Below are 25,837 nucleotides of genomic sequence, written 5' to 3'. Positions count from 1 at the left end.
AGTGATACAACACGACGACCATCCTGGCCCTATAAACATCACCATCCACTGTTAGTCTGTCCCAGAGAGGGTGGTAAAACACTGGATACCCTTTTAGTTGAATGCTGAACCTGACAGTAACAGCAAATGCTCCGCTTTTAGCACTTGAAAGGTGTAAATCATTTTATGTGGGAAAACATTTCAGGCATCAGGCATCCCTTGACATGCAGGGCAGTACAGGGCGAGAGAGGGGGACCACGGTCAAAGCACCTCTAGCATCTCTAGCCCAGTCCCACTACTGTGATGCTCGGTAGTGATCAGCTGTTGGACTCTAATATCCAGGCCCTTAGTAGCCTTTCATGAAAGTTCCAGGCTGAGACAGCGAGGGAGGGACGGAAGGGAGGGATGGATGGAGCATGTTAAAACTCTGCAGATAGCAGGGTCTAGGAGAGTCAGGAAGCCAGGGTAGTGGCGGCAGCAGAGGGAGGTCAGGAATGCCACCTTGCTGTTCACAGGACCTCCAGGTCTCCCCTCTCTGGGGCTTTAGGAAGCCCTCATTAAAAACCCCTAGCCTGGCTTCAGGTTCACCACACTGCCCCCTCATCCTCTCCTCTCCTCTCCTCTCCTTTTTGAACAAATACTAAAGGGGACATTCCATCATCCACATCAATACATTACTACACATTAAAATACCACTAATACCTCTGTTTGTGTATAAACCTTCAAGGTAATGAGCATCACAATTATTTTCCAAATGCCTTATTGTGTGGTATTTCTCTAATAAACAGTTAATATTACAAAGTCCCTTAAACAGATGGTAGGCTATTGAAAGACAGATGCTATTTTGCATAGCAACACATCATGAATATGTATGTTATATTAGTTAATGACACTGATGGCCTCGCAACCGATTGGATAAGCCTTCTCAACTGTTTTTGAAATACTAGGATACATATTCGGGATTATAGTGATATACATTATTTTAAATTCTGCTGTAATGTTTGTGCTGTAACATTTTGTTAAAATTTGCTGTAATGTTGTTTCTTAATCAAAATTTAACACTGCTTTTGTTGGAAAAGTGTATTATCATATTCTATCACATTTAATTTATAAGAATCTCTGAATATTTCTTGATTTAAACATTTTCAAAACTAAAATACTTATTTCCTTTCCATTGTATGTTGTCATTTCCATCAAGTGATTAACACGGACAACAACTTTACTTGACGCCCCCTGTATACTTTGACACTTTCTCCCCACTTCTATTGTCTGGGATTTATGATGAATAGGTTCCCCAAAACCGCTGCATTTAAGCTGCAGAGCAGAGAGAGGAGAAAGCCTCCACTCCTTCTTGACAGACTGTTGTGTAAATAGGTTGGTCCCAGGTGAAAGAGCCTGTTTTGGGGCTGTTGATGTGGGACCATGCTGGACCCTGATGGGCCTCTGCTTAGCACAAAGCCAGTCTTGCCCCCTAATAACCTGTCATTTCTTGCATTCGTGAACTACTCACCACACTTTTAAAAGCCTATTTCTTTTACCAGTCATTTTCTCTCAAATCCATGAAGCGAGGTTAACAAGTACACGCTGCAGGAGAAAGGGACTTTTAATGGGATGCAGGGCTGGTGTTTTTGTGTGTTGAGGAGGTGGGCTTTCTGTATGAGGCTGCCTACTACTTAGCCTCTGCATGGATAGGGGCTGTCTTCCACCAGAGTTGTGCTGAGATGCTCAGAGCATCACAACTGGGACTTGGTGTTTTTGAACCTACATCTGGAATCCATTTCCAGTAAATCTTTCAACTTTAAACCATCTGATTTTACATTCCTCACAAAGCTTTACCGCATGACTGCGTGACAGAGGTGCTCACAGTACACATAAGATCGAACTCAAATACACCCACGCACAAACACACACACGTACGTACAGTACTGGTAGATACACACATTCAAACACATATAACACACAAGTTTGCAGCTATTTAAATCCATTAACGACCATTTTAGGACAATTTATCATGGTAAGACACCAGCTTTGGAAGTGTGTGACTCCCTCTCCCTCACTAACTCAGCCGGTGGGTATCTATGTTTCCCACTCCACTCTCTGACCTTTCAGCAGAGGGAGATTATGCAGGAAGCGTTGTTAATATTCACCAGGTACAGAGACATGGCCCTTGACGTCCTACTCTTCCTAGCCCTTCTCCTCCTATTGGCTGTGTGGTTGTCCTATTGTAATGAGCGGATCAGAAGTCAGGGAGTCAGTAGGACATCACCATGAGTTATTAAAATATTATTAATACTCTTTATAAACCACCTCAGAAGGGTTTATGACTCCCAGGTTGCTGCACCACTCACCTCAGTGCTGCAGGAGAATCACATTCAAGATCTTTCTCTCTCTTTGGACCTTCTAAAACCGGAATCATCAACTAGATTCAGCCGCGGGCCAATTTTTTTATTGAGCGGATGGTCAGGGGGCCAGAACTTAATTGTAAATAATTTGTGGACTGCAAATTGACTGCAAGAAGCCCAAACATATATAATATTTGACTAAAACATAATAATTTCAAACATTGCTTACATTTGAATACGAGCACACACATGTATATCTCTAGTACGCTTGGGAATACTTTGCAACAGATTTCCAAAATTAAAATTACTTGGAGCTGTTTTGCTGGTGTTTTTAAAGTATTTTATGTCCAACAATAAAAAATATAAACTTTTTTGTATTGCTCAGAAAACATGGGAGCCAGTTGGGGAACCCTGCGCTAAAACACTTGTATCCAGTGTTTGACTCCAAGACAGTGCTCACTTTACATTGAACCACCATAGCTTCCTATTTGATTTCTTATTTCTCATGTTTTCTTTATTATATTTTTTACATTTTTATTAGTTATACATTTTTTGTATTGGTTACTGCACTGTTAGGTAGAGCATGCAAGTTAAGCATTTCACATTCATTTGACAATAAAACGTATCACTAAAATATATACAGTGGTATATATATAAAATATATACGAAAGTATTCACCCCCCTTGGCATTTTTCTATTTTGTTGCCTTACAACCTGGAATTAAATTGGATTTTTTGGGGTTTTGTATCATTTGATTTACACAACATGCCTACCACTTTGAAGATGCAAAATATTTGTTATTGTGAAACAAACAAGAAATAAGACAAAAAAACAGAAAACTTGAGCGTGCATAACTATTCACCCCCCCAAAATCAATACTTTGTAGAGCCACCTTTTGCAGCAATTACAGCTGCAAGTCTCTTGGGGTATGTCGCTATAAGCTTGGCACATCTAGCCACTGGGATTTTTGCCCATTCTTCAAGGAAAAACTGCTCCAGCTCCTTCAAGTTGGATGGGTTCTGCTGGTGTACAGCAATCTTTAAGTCATACCACAGATTCTCAATTGGATTGAGGTCTGGGCTTTGACGAGGCCATTCCAAGACATTTAAATGTTTCCCCTTAAACCACTTGAGTTGCTTTAGCAGAATGCTTAGGGTCATTGTCCTGCTGGAAGGTGAACGTCCATCCCAGTCTCAAATCTCTGGAAGACTGAAACAGGTTTCCCTCAAGAATTTCCCTGTATTTAGTGCCATCCATCATTCCTTCAATTCTGACCTGTTTCCCATTTCCTGTCGATGAAAAACATCCCCACAGCATGATGCTGCCACCACCATGCTTCACTGTGGGGATGGTGTTCTCGGGGTGTTGAGAGGTGTTGGGTTTGCGCCAGACATAGCGTTTTCCTTGATGGCAAAAAAGCTCAATTTTAGTCTCATCTGACCAGAGTACCTGCTTCCATATGTTTGGGGAGTCTCCCACATGCCTTTTGGCAAACACCAAACATTTTACATTTTAGTCATTTAGCAGACACTCTTATCCAGAGCAACTTACAGTTAGTGGATGCATACATGTATTTTTTTTTTTTCATACTGGCCCCCCGTGGGAAACGAACCCACATCCCTGCCGGCCAAACCCTCCCCTACCTTGGACGACGCTGGACCAATTGTGCGCCGCCCATGGGTCTCCCAGTCGCAGCCGGCTGCGACAGAGCCTGGAATCGAACCAGGATCTCTAGTGGCACAGCTAGCACTGCGATGCAGTGCCTTAGACCACTGCGCCACTCTGGAGTTGTGTTTGCTTATTTTTTTCTTTAAGCAATGGCTTTTTTCTGGCCACTCTTCCGTAAAGCCCTGCTCTGTGGAGTGTACGGCTTAAAGTGGTCCTATGGACAGATACTCCAATCTCCGCTGTGGAGCTTTGCAGCTCCTTCAGGGTTATCTTTGGTCTCTTTGTTGCCTCTCTGATTAATGGCCTCCTTGCCTGGTCCGTGAGTTTTGGTGGGCAGCCCTCTCTTGGCAGGTTTGTTGTGGTGCCATATTCTTTCCATTTTTTAATAATGGATTTAATGGTGCTCCGTGGGATGTTCAAAGTTTCTGATATTTTTTTATAACCCAACCCTGATCTGTACTTCTCCACAACTTTGTCCCTGACCTGTTTGGAGAGCTCCTTGGTCTTCATGGTGCTGCTTGCTTGGTGGTGCTCCTTGCTTAGTGGTGTTGCAGACTCTGGGGCCTTTCAGAACAGGTGTATATATACTGAGATCATGTGACAGATCATGTGACACTAAGATTGCACACAGGTGGACTTTATTTAACTAATTATGTGACTTCTGAAGGTAATTGGTTGCACCAGATCTTATTTAGGAGCTTCATAGCAAAGGGGGTGAATATATATGCACGCACCACTTTTCCGTTATTATTCTTTTAGAATTTTTTGAAACAAGTTATTTTTTTCATTTCACTTCCTCAATTTTGATTATTTTGTGTATGTCCATTACATGAAATCCAAATAAAAATCAATTTAAATTACAGGTTGTAATGCAACAAAATAGGAAAAACGCCAAGGGGGGTGAATACTTTTGCAAGGCACTGTATTAATGTGCTGTTTCTATTATTCCTGTAATGTAATGGGCTCCCGAGTGGCGCAGCGGCCTATTGCACTGCATCTCAGTGCTTGAGGCGTCACTACAGACCCCCTGGTTCGATTCCAGGCTGTATCACAACCGGCCGTGATTGGGAGTCCCATAGGGCGGCGCACAATTGGCCCAGCGTCGTCCGGGTTTGGCCGGTGTAGGCCGTCATTGTAAATAAGAATTTGTTCTTAACTGACTTGCCTAGTTAAATAAAGATAAAATGTGGTTGTTTAACCATCATTGAGGTCATATAATGACCAGGGATATCAAGGAGACATGGTGTCACTCAAAGCGACGCTTGTTGTTGGGTTGCATGGTGTCTGTGACAGATGGAAAATTCTGATTAAGTGAATGATTGCAATGTTACTGGTCCAATGAGCACCGGATCCACCCTGTCACAAAGGAGATGGTGAAGGAGACTGCATGTCCTCTAACCCTCCTCACACTCCCTTGTGCTGCTTATCAAACACTACATTACACCATTAAAGCCACAGCCGTGCATTATCACATATATTATTACATATGACATGCTAGCAAGGCCGAATCTTCCCCACAAAATAGCCCCGCAGCCCTAGTTCCTGCTTGTGATGTCATTCTTGATGGATCATGCACAGAAATCCCTGATAGGTCATTCATTTTTATTAAAATAATATCATGTAAATATCTCTGAATTCTAGCCAGGCCTCTTTTCCACTGAAAGACAACATTCATTTATTAATTAATTTGAGTCCCCATGTGGCCAGTCAATCAGTGAGCAACACTGTAGGGTAGACTGGCTGCCCATATATAAAATGTGCTGTTCCAACTGAGCAGGCATGGGACGATCCCATTTCAAACATAATTATTTCCCTAATAAGGACCAGCCCAGGCACTGCTACATCCTATATGCAGGCAAAACCATCGTCTCCCCCCTTCCTCCCCCTTCTCCTCCCCTCCCCCCTCCTCCTCATTGGGAGTGCTGACAACTTTGCGGCTACTCTCTTTCTCTCTCTCTTTCTGAGAGAAGCCACTGACACCACTCTGGGAGAGGAGCTTTGTGCTATATCTAATTAACAACATCGAGGAGATGTAGGAGAGGCACTTCAAGTGTGTTGGCCCGGGTGTGTCACATGCAGCAAATGCTCTTCACTCTGGAAGTTAAATGAGAGCGAGCACCAGCGGAGTGGAGCGTCGGGGGGGGCTGGCTGCCCCTCTTGGAAGCTCTCACGGGGGCCTGGTGAGAACGGAGAGACCCTCAGATCTCCGGCAGATCACTAACAGACATGTGTAGGCCCCTCCGCAGGGGGAAGTGTGTGTGTGTGAAGGCTGATCTGATGCACCACCGTGGATGGTGATGTTCTGACTAGGGGACACAGGATGAAAGCCTTCTCTGATGAAGGTCTATGGTGCTGCAGAAGACAAACTAGGTGTTCAGAATTTCTATCATGCAGGCCTGGTTTAGGGAACTGTCACAGCACCATTTTAGTGAGGTTAAAATGACAAATCATTAAATACATAATCTTTTGCAATGCTTAATTTGTTGAATAATCAAATGCAATTGTTGTTCTATTCAATGACCCAAAGGTGGTTGTTTTAGACCCCATGCTGAGCGATGCAAGGACCTAACCCTGTGTGGTAATTAGGGGGGCATGCCTGCCTGCTGCCTGTATACCAGCCAGCCTGGAACTGCCTGCTTGGTTAATTGATTGATTATCCAACAATGCGCTTGCAGCTCTTTGCCCTGCTCTCATTGCTCATCCAATCAGTCAAGAGCCTGTTCCAGAGGACAGCAGCACTATATTAAAGCATCATTAGTACTGTGGTCCAATCCTGGGCCTGTGGCTCAGTGCACTGCTGTAGCGCTAGTCCCATGTCCCACAGGTTTGAGTGGATGGGGATGGTGTATCTCGGTTATCTTTCATCAGCCTGTGGATGTTGCCAATGTATAATTTGAGTTGTCCCAGGTCCAGTGGTTAGCAGCAGTGGAGACCAGTCCAGACCAGTGCCAGTGTTAGTCAGCATGCAGCTGCCCCGCTGTGCCGTGTGCCAGACTGTCTGTGGCTGATGTCTGTGGGCAGCTGTATGGAGAGTCATGTGTGTGTCCTGAATACCTTGTCACTCATAAAGAGACCCTGTAAATCACATTCCTCTCCCCTGGGGACAGAAGAATGCAGGACCTGCTGTAAAATGCATGCCTCAAAAGCCCTTTTAATTCACAACAGACATGTCTGCTTTACTGCAGGGTTTAGAGGGACATGCTTTCCTTTGAGGCAATGAGGGGACGAGAAAGGGTTGAAAATGACCTCCGCTAATAATATCACATGTAAGCTGTGGATTTACTTCACCGTTGGTTACTGTTTCTGTGACAGAACAGAACTGGTACTTGTGGACAGTGTTAGGGTTAGGGGGGTTGTGGTTGAGGCTTAGGGTTGAACCAGGATGTGGACATGAAGCTAGGGTTAGGGTAAGGGTTATGGTTGTGATTGTGATTGAGGCAAGGGTAAGGGTTGAACCAGGATGTGGACATGAATTGAATTGAACTTATTTGGGTAAGAGACATATAATACAAAATGTACAATGTGGTCCCAGAGTATAGCACTTCAAAGTATTTAAACACTTGTTTCCAAAGTGGTCCTCATGATGCTAGGGTTAGGGTTAGGGTTGTGATTTTGATTGAGGCAAGGTTTAGAATGGAACCAGGATGTGGACATGAAGCTAGGGTTAGGTTTGAACCAGGATGTGGACATGTAGCTAGGGTTAGAGTTGAACAAGGATGTGGACATGTAGCTATGGTTAGGGTTGAACCAGAATGTGGACATGTAGCTAGGGTTAGGGTTGAACCAGGATGTGGACATGTAGCTAGGGTTAGAGTTGAACAAGGATGTGGACATGTAGCTATGGTTAGGGTTGAACCAGGATGTGGACATGTAGCTAGGGTTAGGGTTGAACCAGGATGTGGACATGTAGCTAGGGTTAGGGTTGAACCAGGATGTGGACATGAAGCTAGGGTTAGGGTTGAACCAGGATGTGGACATGTAGCTAGGGTTAGGGTTGAACCAGGATGTGGACATGAAGCTAGGGTTAGGGTTGAACCAGGATGTGGACATGAACCTAGCGTTAGGGTTGAACCAGGATGTGGACATGAACCTAGCGTTAGGGTTGAACCAGGATGTGGACATGAAGCTAGCGTTAGGGTTGAACCAGGATGTGGACATGAAGCTAGGGTTAGGGTTGAACCAGGATGTGGACATGAAGCTAGTGTTAGGGTTGCTAGATTTGAGGTTAAGGCTGGTGCCTCCTGTAATAAACCTTGGTTATTTTAAAACATGTCCAGAATGCTAAGAACCAACGTTTTTTCCCCTCAATGTCTGCCTAATACAGCTGATGTTTTTGTAGTCTGTACATACTGCGAAAGTCAGTGCATCTCCCTATTCTCAACCTATTAGCTCTACCAATAAATTGAGGTGTTGCTAATTTATGACTTGCTTCTCGCTAACCCCCTGTCTGATACGATTTCATATCCTCAGGCTATTTTCTCTCCTTCATTTTTCTGAGAGAATAAGGAATTCCAGTGGCAAAAGCTGTCAGAATAAAATCATTTGTTCCTCAGCGCTAACACTCTGCTTGACGCTTTGTCCTTCCCTGGACCTCTCTCTCTCACTCTCTCTTTCTCTCTCTCCCTCCAACTGGTGTGTGTTTTATGTGGTTTCAACAGCAGTTTCCTTTGGGGCGATCTGTAACTGCTCATGTTAGACTACACACAGGCTAACTTTAGCAATTGCTCTGTATGCACCTTGCGGTTTTACAAGTGTGTCCTTTCTCACCTGTTTCTGGAGTGAAACTAGCATTGTGTCCAGGCCAACATTATGAGCAGGGGTAAGACAAACCTATTCAAAGCCTCCATAATTACCTTGAAAGATAGCCGGTGTCTTTTAAATGTCTGACATGACGGGATACGATGTGGAGGAAAAATGCTTTGTTGGCAGCAAGGAGAGGGAGAAATTGTGTGGCTTCAAAGATGAAAGTTTTTCTCCTGAATTATTTAAGCAATCAACACTCATATACTTCTAAGATGGAAGGAGAGGTTTACAAAGAACAGTTCAGCTCTCTGATGTGGTGGCTACTGTCTATTATGTCTACTGTCTCTATGTTCAGTTTTGAACCAAGGAGTGGGAAATACAACAACGGACCATTTATATTGTGGGGGGATTTCTGAAAATGGGAGTTTTATTTTCTAGTAAAGTGTAATATGAATTTACAGGCCAATTGGATTCTATCTGCCTGGTACTGTATATTGGAGACCTAAAACAATGCATCCTACACTACCGGTCAAAAGTTTTAGAACACCTACTCATTGAACGGTTTTTCTTTATTTTTACTATTTTCTACATTGTAGAATAATAGTGAAGACATCCAAACTATGAAATAACACATATGGAATCATGTAGTAACCAAAAAAGTGTTAAATAAATCAAAACACATTTTATATTTGAGCTTCTTCAAAGTAGCCACCCTTTGCCTTGATGACAGCTTTGCATTCTCTCAACCAGCTTCATGAGGTAGTCACTTGGAATGCATTTCAATTAACAGGTGTGCCTTCTTAAAAGTTAATTTGTGTAATTTAATGCATTTGAGCCAATCAGTTGTGTTGTGACAAGGTAGGGTTTGTATACAGAAGATAGCCTTTTTTGGTAAAAGACCAAGTCCATATTTATTTAGAATTCAAGGCACACTTAACCAGCATGGCTACCACAGCATTCTGCAGCGATACGCCATCCCATCTGGTTTGGGCTTAGTGGGACTATCATTTGTTTTTCAACAGGACAATGACCCAACACACCTCCAGGCGGTGTAAGGGCTATTTTACCAAGAAGGAGAGTGATGTAGTGCTGCATCAGATGACCTGGCCTCCACAATCCCCCGACCTCAACCAAATTGAGATGGTTTGGGATGAGTCGGACCACAGAGTGAAGGAAAAGCAGCCAACAAGTGCTCAGCATATGTGGGAACTCCTTCAAGACTGTTGGGAAAGCATTCCAGGTGAAGCTGGTTGAGATAATGCCAAGAGTGTGCAAAGCTGTCATCAAGGCAAAGGGTGGCTATTTGAAGAATTTCAAATATAAGATATATTTTGATTTGTTTAACACTTTTTTGGTTACTACATGATTCCATATGTGTTATTTCATAGTTTTGATGTCTTGCCTACTATTCTATAATGTAGAAAATAGTAAAAAATAAAGAAAAACCCTTGAATGAGTAGGTGTTCTAAAACCTTTGACCAGTAGTGTAATTTCAAACATATCATATTCCATGAGAAATAACACCAGTGGCGGCTCCTGAAAAAATTCTCAGGAGGGGCAATTTTTCTGATGATTTAGGTGACCTACACACATTTAAAAAAAGATATGTCCAGCAACAACATGAAGACAGGGGCAGCATATAAGTCAATACCAGAAGCATTTATTGACTGATCTCAAAAGTGTTGGCTTACCAGGGTTGGTGGAGCCCTCAGTTTCATCTTTGCCTCGCAAAGCTAACTCAAACACTCCGCAAAACTTCACACACTGGATTAGCCGGCTGAGGATGTGGCGGTTCTTGCTAATGTCGTAGTAAATATATTTGTTATAGTGAATATGGAATATGATATGTTGAGTAAAATGTTGTGCTAAGATCTATTTAGGTCAGGAGCTGGTTATAAGTTCTGTTCCTATCCAATAACAATGGACAAAAGGGTCCTATCTTGTCAGCCTTGTCAGCAGGTGGCCAAGGACAACACCCACGCCATAGGCCTCTCAGTTCTTCCAACTCACGAGTTCTTGCTCTGAGGACACACACACACACAAACACACACACACACACATCATCACTGTTAAACACACACACACACACACATCATCACTGTTAAACACACACACACACACACACACACAAATCCCCTCTCTTAGGCTGAACATTTGAAGACAGAGAACCCGACTCAGAGCCAATGCAACAGTGACAGTAGCCTGCAGGGGACCTCGCCCAACTCATCAGGACCAATCAGAAGATCAGAACTACTAGATTGAACCTACTTCATTTATTGCATAAAATGTCTGCACACAATGTTTCGGGGCTCTCTTCAGATAATAATAATAATAATAATAATAATATGCCATTTAGCAGACGCTTTTATCCAAAGCGACTTACAGTCATGCGTGCATACATTTTTGTGTATGGGTGGTCCCGGGGATCGAACCCACTACCTTGGCGTTACAAGCACCATGCTCTACCAGCTGAGCTACAGAAAGTGGATACTCATGGATGCGCATTGCAATTGTAAAATGTCAACACAATTGGAGACACCACGTCATTTTTGGAGACATGTTATTGACAGTAAACTATTGTAGATGCGACTGCTAACTAACTAAAACATTTTAGCTGGCTAGCTAATCATCTTAGCTAAATGTGGGGCAAACAATTCAGTTATTTACCGTTAATTTGAGGGATTGGGGTGAAAGAAATCGAGTTACATAGTGATACTTTACGATATACTGTATTGACAATATCGCAATATTTTAGCGCTAGTTGGCTGTACCTGCACCAAAACACCATTATTGTTCCTTCATAGCTTGTTCTCAATCTTTTCACATTGGGAGCCAATTTGTTTTCAGCACTTTTATTTCCATGACTGATCAAAACTCGTTCTCATGGCTTTCTGATCCCTCTGCAACAGACATATGGTGCGCAATAAAATCACAGTATCGAATCGCAATACGTATAGAATCATGAGACTCGCAATGCTGATGCATATATCTTATCGTGAGGTTCCTGGCAATTCCCAGCCCAAGTTCATTTGCCACAACAAATCTCTTCGCTAGCAAACGCGATGTCTTCTCCAAAACGGCAATGTGTCTCCAGCAATGTTTACTTTTTTGACGTTCTATGGCATCTCCACTTTCCAAGCATATATGACCACATGTAATATTTTGGTAAGTGATGCAAATAGTGAACTATGTAGGGCCAGGATGTAAAATATATGTAGCTGCAGCAATTTCTCTTATCTGATATGGTAAGTAATGGGGCTTAATTTATAGCTCCCTAAGAGTTTGACGAACGGGTCCGTGAACGCGATTCCAGATATATTTACCTCTGAATAAACTGCCTTTATTACACCATATCCACATCCAGTAAACTTGTGATTATCAACACTAACCTCATCGTTGTGGCGGCGGACAGCTAGCCTGTATCCCTCGTCATCCAGTTGAGTGAGTGGCAATGTCTTTTTTCGTTCGTACCAATTTTTGGAAAATCCTCGGGTGTAGGACTTTCCGCCTTTAGTAGAAACCTGTTGAATTATTAAATTTGGTCTGGGAGGTCCTAATTGTTTCGTTGCCAATTTATCTTCATTTGTTCGCCGACAAAAAGGAATTTCTTTCAAACAATCCACTCTTTTCTCAGTTACGTTCATGGTTACGTAACGTATGACGAAAGCGCGTAAGTGCAAGCCCACAGACACCCATTGAGATTGTATTGAAGGCTCTGAAATTTGAAAAAAATAGATTTTACATGGGAGTCTATGACAGAAGTTCTGGGCGATTTTCAATCTGACTGAAATCGCCCCAAAAGGGGGTGGAGCCATTTGAAGCACGACTTTAGCCTGATTCGACATTTAGTGGCAGTGTGGCACTGTGGCAGATCAGACGTATAGATTACAACACTGATAACTACTGTTGCCGTGATATAATTGATTAGAAAAAAAATCCCTTCCTTTTCCCGTTTGGCAGTGCGTCGCCCATATCGCCCTATTGAACAGGCCGTCCCATAACACCCATGGTTTGAAATAACTCACCAGACAGCAATTCAGTAAAAGAAAAACAATACTGTATTTTATAAAAATTTACAAAAGATATATACATATCCAGCACAACAGAGTTGCATGGTAGTGTAGAAAAAGCTTTGATTCCTAATACACTATGATATCTTAGTATCCTTGTCATCAGCAAGGGCTGCACTGGAGAAAAGGTCATTTGTCATTGAAAATTAGGATTCTTTTTCCCTTTTAGATTTTTCCTAATTCATCAACGAGAGTTAATGGCAATGTAATCTCCCCCAGAATATGTATCATATGAAGTATTTGCATATTCTTTTGAAATGTTTACTTAATTCCAGTCACAACTTGTCCCGACACTGAGACGTCACTGTTAATCTCAATAGTCCAACTCAACGGACAAATAAGACAATGGCGCATATCGAAGACACAGTATGGAAGTAGACCTGACATGACTAAATAGATTAGAAAAAGATTTCTTCTGACTATTGAATTATTTAATAATTTTTGTCCCATATTTATTTTTTTGCAATTTCACTGACAGAAAAAACAAAATCTGCACGGATGAATGACTTTCGAATAAGATGTGAAAGAAAGAATCAAATCATTTTAGATCAAGTAATTTACACAATTTACATATATGTGTGTCTTCAAATAACGACATGATAGAAAAATCCCAAATCGGTATCATACAGAATGACCTGGTTGCATTTCAACGTGAACTGTGTCATATGCTTGTCTTGCATATTCTGCGGCATAGCCAGGCACTTGGTAAACTTGTTTTACTGCAGAACTGTACACTATATCTCATGTACAACATTAACAGAATTGTGCTGTGGATTACATTATACTTACTTAATCATCTAAGGCAAAATATGGCTTCTCAATAGATATGAAATTGCCATATTAGCTCCATAATAATACTGTACAGGATAATACAATAAGTAACACAAACATAGAGGTGTTTTAACATGAAGTCTTCAGAATCTCATACGTTCCTTAGTCTCTGGTGGTCGTCAAAGTTCTCCAATGAGGTGCTTAGTGTTCAATCACATGGTCAGGAGGAGTTCAACACCTCTGCAACAATGTTAACTAGTATGTTCCCCTCTTATCATTCACACAGTCAGTTTAAAGAGCTTGGGTTACAATAGGTCATTTATTTTAACACACGTCCTGGGCCAAATACACCAAGGTAGGTACCCTGGTTTTACTTGTGTCTGCCTTCAGTGTATTTGGGATCATCCTTATGACATCATGTTGAGGAACTTGTTCTCTTCTGCCAGCGCGGTGAGCAGGGAGCTCATATCACTGATGGCCATGTTGCTGCCCCCTGCAGGGAAGGGCAGGGAAGGCAGGGTGACAGAGTTCCGGGGGGTGGTGAGTCTGGAGGAGGTCTGGGACAGACTCTGGAGGATACTGGGGCTGATGGTACCTGACATTAGGCTGGAGTGGTCCCCGTCATCCAGCATGGTGTCAAAGTCAATCTGGGTCTCCTCTGCCCCTGTCCCATTGGAAGAGTCCACCGTACTGGAGACCTGGTTGTTTACTCCCGGCGAGGTCATGGTGGTCTCAGTGCTGTCTAAGGGACATTGAGGAACATTCACTACTGATGATGTCATCATCTGCATGTTGACGTTCCCGTTTGGCTCAAACACGTGTATCTGTCCCGTGTAGAACATACCATTGTTGTCTGTGTTGTTGCCATTGCTGCAGTGATTGCCAATTGAGTTTTGTCGCTGCATTGTCATTGACCCTGAATGCTGTCTGCTTAGAGACTTAGGTTCTGTGGGCGGTCTTGGCTGGAGGAGTATTTGACCTCCATTTTGGATGGGATGCTGAACCTGGGATGCTATATTATAGTTCTGTTCATGTGAGATCATCCGCAAAGAATTCACACCGCTATCCTTAAATGTGACTTGAGACGATTGACTCCCCCCTGGCTGCGTCCTCAGCCGGTTGTTCTGCATGTCTACAGAGAGTTTACTGTTTTGGCTCAACATACCCAGAGTGCCACCAACTGCCATACTACTACAGGAGGACCGCTGGTTAGCGTTAGCGTTAGCATCGCTAGGACCCTGGTTAAACCCATACTCGAGGCTCACTGGTTCATTGAGGTTAGCATTAGCGGGCTGCTGTTGCTGTAGGCTCTGTTGCTGGACACAACTCAGCCTCGAGTCAGCCTTCTGCTGTTGTATGTATCTCCCCTGCTGGGCTGCGTGAGCCAGGTTGTGGTTCATCTGTGCAATGTGCTGGTTGGAGTTAAGATTCTGATTCCGGAACGAGACAAAGTTCTGTTTCTGTTGGACCATGGCGAGGTTTGGTTTGCTTCGACAGAATGGCGGCTGTTGGGTTGGGTTGTGAGGAGCTTCCACAGTCCCTGAGCTGACCTCGTTCCACTGTACCGGCATGGTGCTCGTCTTACTGGGTGAGGAGGGGAAAGACTGCTGCCGATGGCCTGGGCTTAGAGCACAGGAGATGGGCATGGTTTGTGGTGCAGACGAGGGGTTCATATTCATATTGGTGTCCACCACAGCCATCCTTCGCTGGTAAAACTGCTGTTGCTGCTGGGGGTTAGGGTTTATTGTGTTTCCATGGAAACCACCTTGTGCTTGTCGGTTGTACCCGGTGGCACAGTCTGACTCTTCAGCTCCGCCCTGAGAGGTGATGTAGTGAACGACGTCATCAGGAAGTACCATCATCTCCTCCTCACTGTTGTTGCGACTACCGCTCATGTCGCCGGCCATGGTCTCCATGGCCACGTTCTCAGAGATGCTGGGCGGCCGGGGGCAGTAGGGGTATCGCTGCAGGCTGCCGTCGGAGCGCGGCTGGTGGCTTTGGAGGGCCAGGTGACGCCGCTCGGCTGCAGATAGGGCCTGGTTCGGCTGGGAGGCGTGTGGGTGGAGGTTCTGCATGTTGCCCATGCTGTTGTAGCGCTGCACCTGAGGCTGGTGGGACAGCGGAGACAGCGCGTCCAGGGACGGCCGTCGGGGGACGGGGTCGCTAGCCCGACGGGGAATGTTGGACGGAGCTTCGTGGGGCATCATGCTGCGGCCGTTATAGCCTCCCATATCGCCGCTGCAGTGCCTGGGAACACCACTTGGGGCAATGGTGTTGAAGGAGGAGTAACCAGACGACGAGTCTCGCTGGGAAGCGTCCCCGTAGAGGGCCATGCAGGTCTTGAGACTCATCCTCTCCATGTTGGGTAGAGGTGTGGGTGGGGCTCCACCTGTAGCCGCCGCATATTTAGCCTTGAGGTGGTAGTGCTGGGCGGGGGTGAGGCTGAGGAGACTGGGCAGCCCTCCCCCTCCCCCTCCTCCACCACCTCCACATTGGCTGGCGTCGCTGGACCTCCGGGACAGGTCTGTAGAGATGGGGTCGTAGGAGCCGGTGGAGCTGATGTTGTTGTGGCGGAGGCCACTGAACGTGGAGGCATTGCTGGAGCGGCGGCTGGAGTAACAGGGGGAGATGCCAGAGGAGCGCCGGCTGATGTAGGCAGAGGAGACGGTGCTGGTGGTGCTGTCCCTGCGTTCCATCAGATGGTCCAGCTGGTTCAGGACAGTCATCTTACTGAAACACAGCTCACTGAGACTGAGGCCGGGGAAAGATCCAGGCCCACCACCCATATTTCCACTCTCCAGAAGGGACCCTGAAGAGAATAATAATTTATTTTACACAGGAGAAATATAGTCTGAATAGTTTTCTGAATGTACTGAATTTTTTATTGACAAAACATATTTTATCTTATATCTATCTTACTTTATCTACCATCTAATACTCAAAAAGGATCATTATGAAAACACTGGTTACTTCTTTGTTTTTATGTTCACTCACCGCTTCCTGGTATGGGCGGTAGCTTGGTGTTCTGGACTGGAGGAGCTGGATGATGATTGGCCCACTGGCAGGAGTCCCTCACCGTCTTCAGTTTCTCCTTCTTCAGGTGTTCTAGTCTGTGGATGTGGCTGGGGCCTAGGTGTTGATGTAGGTGGAGGCCCACCCCGACCCCTGCTGTGCCAGACGAGAGGCCAGAGGAGGAGGAGTCAATGAGGGGCCCCGAGGGGTCGTCCAGCCCAGTCAGGTCCCCCATGCTGCCCCCGCCGCTGTGGAGGGCCATCTCTACTCCACTGTCATGGTTGGTGGAACTGCCAAGTGGCGACGGCTCGCTGCTACATGACGACTGACCACCAGGGCTGGACTGATACATCTAGAGAGAGAGAGAGAGCGAGAGAGAGAGAGAGAGAGAGAGAGAGAGCGAGAGAGAGAGAGGAAGAGAGAGAGAGCGAGAGAGAGAGAGGAAGAGAGAGAGGCAGAGAGAGAGAGAGAGCGATAGAGCAAGAGAGAGAGAGGAAGAGAGAGAGGCAGAGAGAGACAACATGTTTATCAACTATCTAAAAAGGAAAGGGATCACCATCTAACGAAGGCAAAGTAGAACAGTGATAACATAACAACATAAGGAGATGTACAGTGAATCATGCAACTTCTTTTATCCACAACTTTAATTGTAAATAATGAGTGTTGGTTGGGGTGGCTACAGATTATAGCTCTCTTTGACTGTCTGTGAATTAGAAATGGGAGAGATGAAAGGATGCTTGAGTACATGCTAGGCCAGCACACGGGGCTATGCATCTGTGGCTCTCTGGGTTGTTGGGCTCCCCAGTCCCTCTTGACGGTGTACAAAATGTGGACTTAAAACTATTATAGACATTTTTGGACTGTGTCCCTTACTGTCTATGGCTTGTTATACAGCAGTAGTACAGGATGATGAAATGATGAGAGATATTCTGATAGATATTCTGTAATGAACTGAAGCTAAAACTGAAGCTGTGCTCACCTTAGTAATGTCTGTCCTTAAGGAAAGTTTGAAGGAGAAGAGAAATGGAAAGGAAATGTTCAAGTAGCAAGCAGAGAGTGTTAGAGAGGAAGGATACACGTTTGTTAGGTAAGATTTGCATGCCATTGTTAGTAGGGGCTCAGACTGAGAAAGTAGAAGGTCATTATCTGATTGGACAAATCTTTAAAGTGGCTAAACCATATTTTAGGAGGCACACATAACCATAGTAAACTAAAAACTGTCTGTATTTGCTGAATTATATTTCCACTATACATGTATATCTTCTACTCCAAATGATCTCTCATTGAATGATAGGCTGCAACACCAGACGATCTCTTACCACAGAGTTCTCCGTCTTGATAGACTTGACCTGCAGGTAGTCCTCCATGCCTCTCGAGGTGCTGTCCATCTTCTCCTCCATGCCCCGGCCTGTCTCGTTCTCTCCATTCTCTTTGGGTGGCATGGGTCTGCTGGGCGGCAGGTCGCTGCGCTGTTTCTTTGTGACGTGGGCCTCTGGTCCGTGGACTGTCTTCACGTGCTTCCTAAGAGAGCTGGGGTCCGTGTAGCGCTTCGTACACCCGGGGATCTTACACACGTAGGGTTTCTGTGGATACAATTATTTGATTTATTTCACCTTTATTTATAAAGTTTATACTCAGAGAGATAAAATTAATTAAAATGTTACTTTTTCCACATTTTGTTATGTTACAGCCTTATTCTAAAATTGATTAAACTGTTTTTTCCCCTCATCAGTCGACACACAATAGCCCATAATGACAAAGAAAGCAAAAACAGGTTTTTAGATTTTTTTTGCAAATTTATAAAAAATTAAAAACGGAAATATTAAATTTACATAAGTATTTGGGCAGTGATTACAGCCTCGACTCTTCTTGGGTATGACGCTACAAGCTTGGCACACCTGTATTTGGGGAGTTTCTCCCATTCTTCTCTGCAGATTTTCTCAAGCTCTGTCAGGTTGGATGGGGAGCGTCACTGCACAGCTATTTTCAGGTCTCGCCAGAGATGTTCCATTGGGTTCAAGTCCGGGCTCTGGCTAGGCCACTCAAGGACATTCAGAGACTTGTCCCAAAGCCACTCCTGCGTTGTCTTGGCTGTGTGCTTAGGGTCATTGTCCTGTTGGAAGGTGAACCTTCGCCCCAGTCTGAGGTCCTGAGCGCTCTGGAGCAGGTTTTCATCAAGGATCTCTCTGTACTTTGCTCCGTTCATCTTTCCCTCGATCCTGACTAGTCTCCCAGTCTCTGCCGATGAAAAACATCCCCACAGCATGATGCTTCCACCACCATGCTTCACCGTAGGGATGGTGCCAGGTTTCCTCCAGACGTGATGACGCTTGGCATTCAGGTCAAAGAGTTCAATCTTGGTTTCATCAGACCAGATAATCTTGTTTCTCATGGTCTGAGAGTCCTTTGGTGCCTTTTGGCAAACTACCTTATATAATGTTTGTGCCTTTCCAAATCATGTCTAATCAATTGACTTTACCACAGGTGGACTCCAATCAAGTTGTAGAAATATCTCAAGGATGATCAGTGGAAACAGGATGCACCTGAGCTCAATTTCTAGTCTCATAGCAAAGGGTCTAAATACTTATGTAAATGTGATATTTCCATTTTTTATTCTAAAAATCTGTTTTTGCTTTGGGGGTATTGTGTGTAGATTGATGAGGGAAAAAAACGATTTAATCAATTTTACAATAAGGCTGTAACGTAACAAAATGTGGAAAAAGTGAAGGGGTCTGAATACTTTCCGAATGCACTGTATATATATATATATATATATATATATATATATATATATATATATATATATATATATATATATATATAATCCGAAGCGATTTACAGTACAGTGAGTGTATACATTTAAATGTGGCCCCAGTGGGAAGCAAACCAACAACCCTTGCGTTGTTACCACCACACTCTTACCAAGTGAGCCACACAGGATCCAGAGTGAGATGAATATCACCCAGTTCATATTCTGTTTAATAACATTCAAATACATGACTGTGAATTAGAATATCCATCCCCTCCTACTTACTCAGATTAGCTGTGACTAGCTGTTGTTGTAAACACGCAATTAGAGTGTATAAATTATGTATGTAAAACCAGTGACTTGTTGGTTCTGCTTAGAGCCACAGAATATCACTAAGATGTATGTGGTTTCCAGTAATAAAGTTACAGTTATACTAGTGGGATGGATCCAGTCTTGTTTTTCATCCCGAGGGGTAGAGTGTGTGTGTGTCTGTGTGTGTGGATCTATGGGACATTGTGCTCTCCCCCCACATTTCTCTCCTCTATCTCCTGATGGATAGGCTAGTAGGAGGCTTGAAACGGTTCCAGGGTTCATTTTGTATTGGTGATCTGCAGGTGGTCTGGATCTCCATAGGGGATGCCTACGCTTGATTCACACTAATGCATTGTGGGGCTGCCACGCTCATTAGTTCCGCACATCATTATTTACTCACACACACGCCTGCATACACACACACGCACACTTGGGAACACATGCACACACAAACAAACACACACACACGGCCGTGGTTTAATGGGGCAAGTATAGACATCCAAGAACAATCACTGTGCGTGATGAGAAAAAGACATCTCATTTCAGCCTGAATATGTAAAAGGCTAGCAGACAACAGATTGAAGACACATTAGTCAGTTTGTACTTTCTTGATGCCACAATCTTTTGGCCCAGGACCTTACAGTCAGTCACAAAAGATAGAAGAATATTGATCCTACGGATGTCTGTCTAAGAGAATATCTAATGGACTCTATAAGTGAGTCTATCTGAAGTCTTGGCAGGGCAGAATGGAGCTGCAGTGCTGTGCAGTGTGGGAGCTTGTCTGCATCCCAAATGGCACCCTATTCCCTGCATAGTGCACTACTTTTGACCAAGGCCCTGGTCAAAAGTAGTGCACTATGAAGGGAATAGGGTGGTGTTTGGGAGGCAGCTCCAGTAGGACCTCATTGAAGTGTGTGTGTGTGTGCGCGTGTGCGCGTGTGTGCACCTCGTTGGAGTGTGTGCGGTTCTGGTGCTTGGCTCTGTCCGAGGCGTTAGAGAAGGCTTTGTTGCATCCCTCGTGGTCACACACATATGGTTTTTCCCCTGTGTGAGACCGCAGGTGGGTCTTCAGATTCTCCAGGCGAGAATAGGCCTTACAGCAGCCCTCAAACTGCAAAAGAGAGAAAGGAAAACACAGAAGCAGTCAAACACAGGATCTTTGTCCAGTGTATTTCACGTCTATCCTTGTTTTCCAATTCTGTTTAATTTTTATAAAGATGATCTTTGCAATTATTGTGTAATGAATTACACTCTAGTGTGGAGGCATATACAGTGCATTCGGAAAGTATTCAGACACCTTCACTTTTTCCACATTTTGTTACGTTACAGCCTTATTCTAAAATGGATTAAATAAAAACAATTCCTCATCAATCTACACACAATTCCCCATATAGACAAAGCAAAAACATGTTTTAGGATTTTCTTTACTAATTTATTTAAAAAAAATGAAATATCTTCTTTACATAAGTATTCAGACCCTTTGCTATGAGACTGGAAATTGAGCGCAGGTGCATCCTGTTTCCATTGTCATCCTTGAGATGTTTCTACAACTTGATTGGAGTCCACCTGTGGTAAATTCAATTGATTGGACATTATTTGGAATGGCACACACCTGTCTATATAAGGTCCCACAGTTGACAGTGCAGGTCAGAGCAAAAACCAAGCCATGAGGTCGAAGGAATTGTCCGTAGAGCTCCGAGACAGGAATGTGTTGAGGCACAGATCTGGGGAAGGGTACCAACAAATTTCTGCAACATTGAAGGTCCCCAAGAACACAGTGGCCTCCATAATTTTTAAATGGAAGAAGTTTGGAACCACCAAGACTCTTCCTAGAGCTGGCCGCCCGGCCAAACTGAGCAATCGGGGAAGAAGGACCTTGGTCAGGGAGGTGACCAAGAACCCGATGGTCAGTCTGACAGAGCTCCGGAGTTCCTCTGTGGAGTTGGGAGAACCTTCCAGAAGGACAACCATCTCTGCAGCACTCCACCAATCAGGCCTTTATGGTAGCGTGGCCAGATGGAAGCCACTCCTCAGTAAAAGGCACATGACAGCCCACTTGGAGTTTGGCTGTAATCGCTGCCAAAGGTGCTTCAACAAAGTACTGAGTAAAGGGTCTGAATACTTGAATTTTTTTCAATTGAATTTACCACAGGTGGACTCAAATCAAGTTGTAGAAACATCTCAAGGATGATCAGTGGAAACTGGATGCACCTAAGCTCAATTATCTAGTCTCATAGTAAAGGGTCTGAATACTTGTGATATTTCCATTTTTTATTTTTTTTAAATTTGCAAAAATGTCAAAAAATCTGTTTTTGCTTTGTCATTATGGGGTATTGTGTGTAGATTGATGAGGGAAAAAAACAATTTTATCAATTTTAGAATAAGGCTGTAACGTAACAAAATGTGGAAAAGTGAAGGGGTCTGAATACTTTCCGAAAGCACTGTAAATAGTCACCAATCCTAACTTTAGAAACAAATCTCCCCTTGACATCAGTGCATGATTTATGCGAAAAGTTAAGGATTTGGCCTGAAGAGAGCAAAGTCTTAGATGTTGTACATGAGGGACTTACAATACAGTACTGTAGAAGATATATCTAGGTCTTACTGTAATAAGGAACCATTGCCCTTTCCACTTCTTTACTTACATGATATACTGGTAATTACATCTGAAACCACTAACATCCACCCTACTAACCAGCTTAGGGAGATCCTCTATGAGAATATGTAATGTTGTTCATTCTGTAAGCACGATGAACCATCTTTCTTCCTTTTCTAGAATGATCAAGTGAAATATTGAGAAAAGCCCATGTGTGTGTGTGATTCTCAGTGAGTGTGTTTGTGTGTGTGTGACGGTGTACTCTACAAGTGTTTAGAGAGGCAAATGCTCAGCATAGGCCGAGCCTGGCAACGATCAGTTACTCACGGTACACTTGTGTGGCTTCTCCCCTGTGTGCCTCCTCATGTGAACAACCAGCATGTACTGAGCCTTGAAGGGCTTCTGCTCCCGCGAGCACTCATCCCAGCGGCACACAAACTCCTTCTTCTCCCCGTGGATATGGTCGTTATTGATGTGCTATAGGGAGACATGCCCGGATGAGACTTTCTGGATCTCTACAGCCTGTGAGATTACGGACCAGTCCAGTAACAACCCCTAGCCCCTACTCCCTAGACAATTGTGTCGATCTAAGGGATTAGATAGGTGTAAGCAATAGTAATTCAATTGTAGTAATTATATGAAATCTACATGAAGTGCCTAGGGGGAAAGGGATAGGTTTTCTTTCTGTGCAGGGCCTGTAACTTCTAATGTTTCTCTCTCCACTGAAGTCCCTCTGAGGTTGTCTGTGATTGAACTGTCTTTTTTATTAGGTGTCTAGTTGTGTTCTGTTCTATCTGTTATTGAGTGTAATTTTACTACTTAGAAAACATGCAAACACACTATCAACAGGAGACAGAGGTTTTCTCTGTGATAGAAGTCTGTTAGAACAAGTCAATTTCAGGTTGTTTCAAAGGCAGAGCAGCCATTTGCCTATCAAAGAAATTAGGAGTAACGCCATCAATCAAAGTTTGCAGTTTACTTTCCGTTTGTCAGACAGTGAAGAAAAAGACGTGATTGTGTTGTAGGTACGCACAATTTGCCATGTGGCGCTGTTTGTCTTTGATAGATGAGTTCCACTAGTCTACTTTCTCCCTAAGAGGGATTCTACGGTTAGGGAAATTAAATCAATCGTCAAACAGGCAAATGCTCCTTTGCTCCGTTCTGTTTGTATGTGTCTAGAGGTGCAGCCTTTCAACACTTTAATTTAATGGAATTGCCCTGTGACGGATTTCCAACTCTCTTATCCAAGATTGATGTGGTATCCTGCTGGCTGGCGTGCATAGCCTAGGGCGAATGGGTTTGGACAGGTATTGTGCACTTGTAAGCATTCCCTCATTAGGGCTGTAGTGTTTGAGTGCAGGGGCCCAGTGAGTGTGGAGGGATTACAACTCAAACCACTGTTTCTTGGGATCCCTTGATGAACCCATTTGTAGAAATTGACTTAATACCCTGAGAACATCAGGAATTACGAACAACCAGGTAACTAACAGGATGCTCGGGTTTCAAACCTGCAGCAACTAAAGTTACTTTTTTCCTTGCAAGAGTATAGTGCTAACAGGCATGTATGCATTCACACACACACACACACACGCACACACACACACACACACACACACACACACACACACACACACACACACACACACACACACACACACACACACACACACACACACACACACACACACACACACACACACACACACACACAAACAGGGCGGCAGGTAGCTTAGTGGGTAAGAGCGTTGTGCCAGTAACCGAAAGGTCGCTGGTTCTAATCCCCGAGCCGACTAGGTGAAAAATCTGTCGATGTGCCCTTAAGCAAGGCACTTAACCCTAATTGCTCCTGTAAGTCGCTCTGGATAAGAGCGTCTGCTAAATGACTAAAATGTAAATGTAAAATGTAAACACACACACATCAGTGACAAGGACCATCATTGTGGCAGCTAAATGCCAGCATATTCCTTAGGCTACGCTCCCTACTTGTTGGTTTAATGTCTGGCCCATGATAATTAAGCCAAAGACACATGGTGGTTGAGCGTGCGTTGACTGCTCTCTCAGACAAGCAGCTCTTTGTCCGTAACTGCCTAACCTAAACCATCCTGGCCTATCATTATGAGGGTGTGTGTGTTTGTGTGTGTGTGCCTATCATTAGGAAGGATCTCAGAGAGGTCTAATGTTCAGCTGGAGTGTAACTGTCGTGACTGAGTGAAACAATGAGGACAGATAATGGAGGCCATAGTCTGAGCTCCTCTGTGTCACAGTGCACTCTCTCTCTCTCTCTCTCTCTCTCTCTCTCTCTCTCTCTCTCTCTCTCTCTCTCTCTCTCTCTCTCTCTCTCTCTCTCTCTCTCTCGCTCTCTCTCTCACTCTCTCACTCTCTCACTCTCTGACTCTCACTCTCACTCTCTCACTCTCACTCTGCCCCCCCCCCATCTCTTTCTCTCTCTCTCTCTGTCTCTCTCTCTGTCTGCCCCCCCTCTCTCTGCTTCACTGACGGCCTGGAATGCCCCTGCTCGACCAAGACTCTACATGCCAAAAAGTCCAATAGAGTAAAACAATCCCAGTTTCATGGAAGCTAAACACTTAGCTAAGCTTACTTATGTGAACAACCAATTAATCATTTTACTATCAGTATCTATATGAATCATTTGACTCTCAGTATCTATATTAATCATTTGACTCTCAGTATCTATATTAATCATTTGACTCTCAGTATCTATAGGAATCATTTGACTCTCAGTAACTATCTGGAGGAAAGCATAATAAAACAGGACCCCAGTTGAAGTCTATTGACAAGCCTCAGTCTTAGGCAGCACTAAAATATGGACTCTGTTAGTCTGTTAGAGGTTACTGTGGAGACTAAATCAGGGAGGGTTTAGGGGTTTAGTGTTCCTGGCAGGACGGCTTTATGTTGGGCTTCAAAGGTCAGAGGTCAGAGGTTAGGGAGCTCATATAGACCTAGAGGTCAATGGGATTTATTCTGGACTTATTCCAGCTGCACTGACAGGCAGACCTCCTCTCTCTCACCACGCACTCATTAGATAGCGACCTTCCTCTGCTCTTGGCCCTGGGCCAGGTTTCATCATTAGAGCCACAGGTAACATACTACCAGAGTCCATAGGTTCTAACGATTAGCTTAGCCTTAAGATGCTCTTTAGGAAACCGGCTCCAGGTTGGTTGTTTTAAAACACGCAGGGACATTTTCTGAGCTAGTTAAACAAAAAGGAAACGCTTGTCTGATGCCTGTCCCCTGTCCCTGTCCCCATCCCCTCCTGTCCCTCCGTCCCCGTCCTCTCCTTACATGGACCAGTTGTTCCTGCGTGTCGTACTCCTTGGAGCATCCCTCCCATTGGCAGTTGGTCTCATACACCATCTCTGGCTCATGCTTGCATTCATCTTTATCCAAGTCCTCCTTCAGGTCCAGCATCCCACCTAGATGATCCTGTTAGAGTTAGAAGAACACGAGAAAAGAGAAGAAGAAGACTTTATAGTCCATTCTTTCTTACGGTCCACGGAAAGATGTCTTTTTTATTTTAACCCAACACAAGCCATTAACCCTCCTGCTGAAATTCTACTCAACAACACTTCAACTA

At 44.1% G+C, this 25,837-nt stretch overlaps 1 protein-coding gene across 1 annotated transcript; it reads right to left on the bottom strand.

The window, feature by feature from the left end:
- Positions 1 to 13,980: 13,980 nt before the first annotated feature.
- LOC311112490 (zinc finger protein GLI2-like) lies at positions 13,981 to 25,796 on the bottom strand (the record flags this gene model as incomplete). The annotated part of the gene is made up of 7 exons (XM_084155624.1): positions 13,981 to 16,382; positions 16,568 to 16,937; positions 17,905 to 18,168; positions 20,593 to 20,757; positions 22,570 to 22,719; positions 25,546 to 25,686; positions 25,788 to 25,796. 7 exons carry the CDS (start codon positions 25,794 to 25,796, stop codon positions 13,981 to 13,983), a joined length of 3,501 nt encoding a protein of 1,166 aa, XP_084011750.1.
- Between the last annotated feature and the right edge of the window lie 41 nt (positions 25,797 to 25,837).

This window comes from Coregonus lavaretus (assembly GCF_964263955.1).
Source record: "Coregonus lavaretus genome assembly, chromosome: 38".
In the NCBI taxonomy this organism is placed as follows: domain Eukaryota; kingdom Metazoa; phylum Chordata; class Actinopteri; order Salmoniformes; family Salmonidae; genus Coregonus; species Coregonus lavaretus.
The sequence above is the reverse complement of the archived record's forward strand: the minus strand, read 5'-3'. Positions and strand labels throughout refer to the sequence as shown.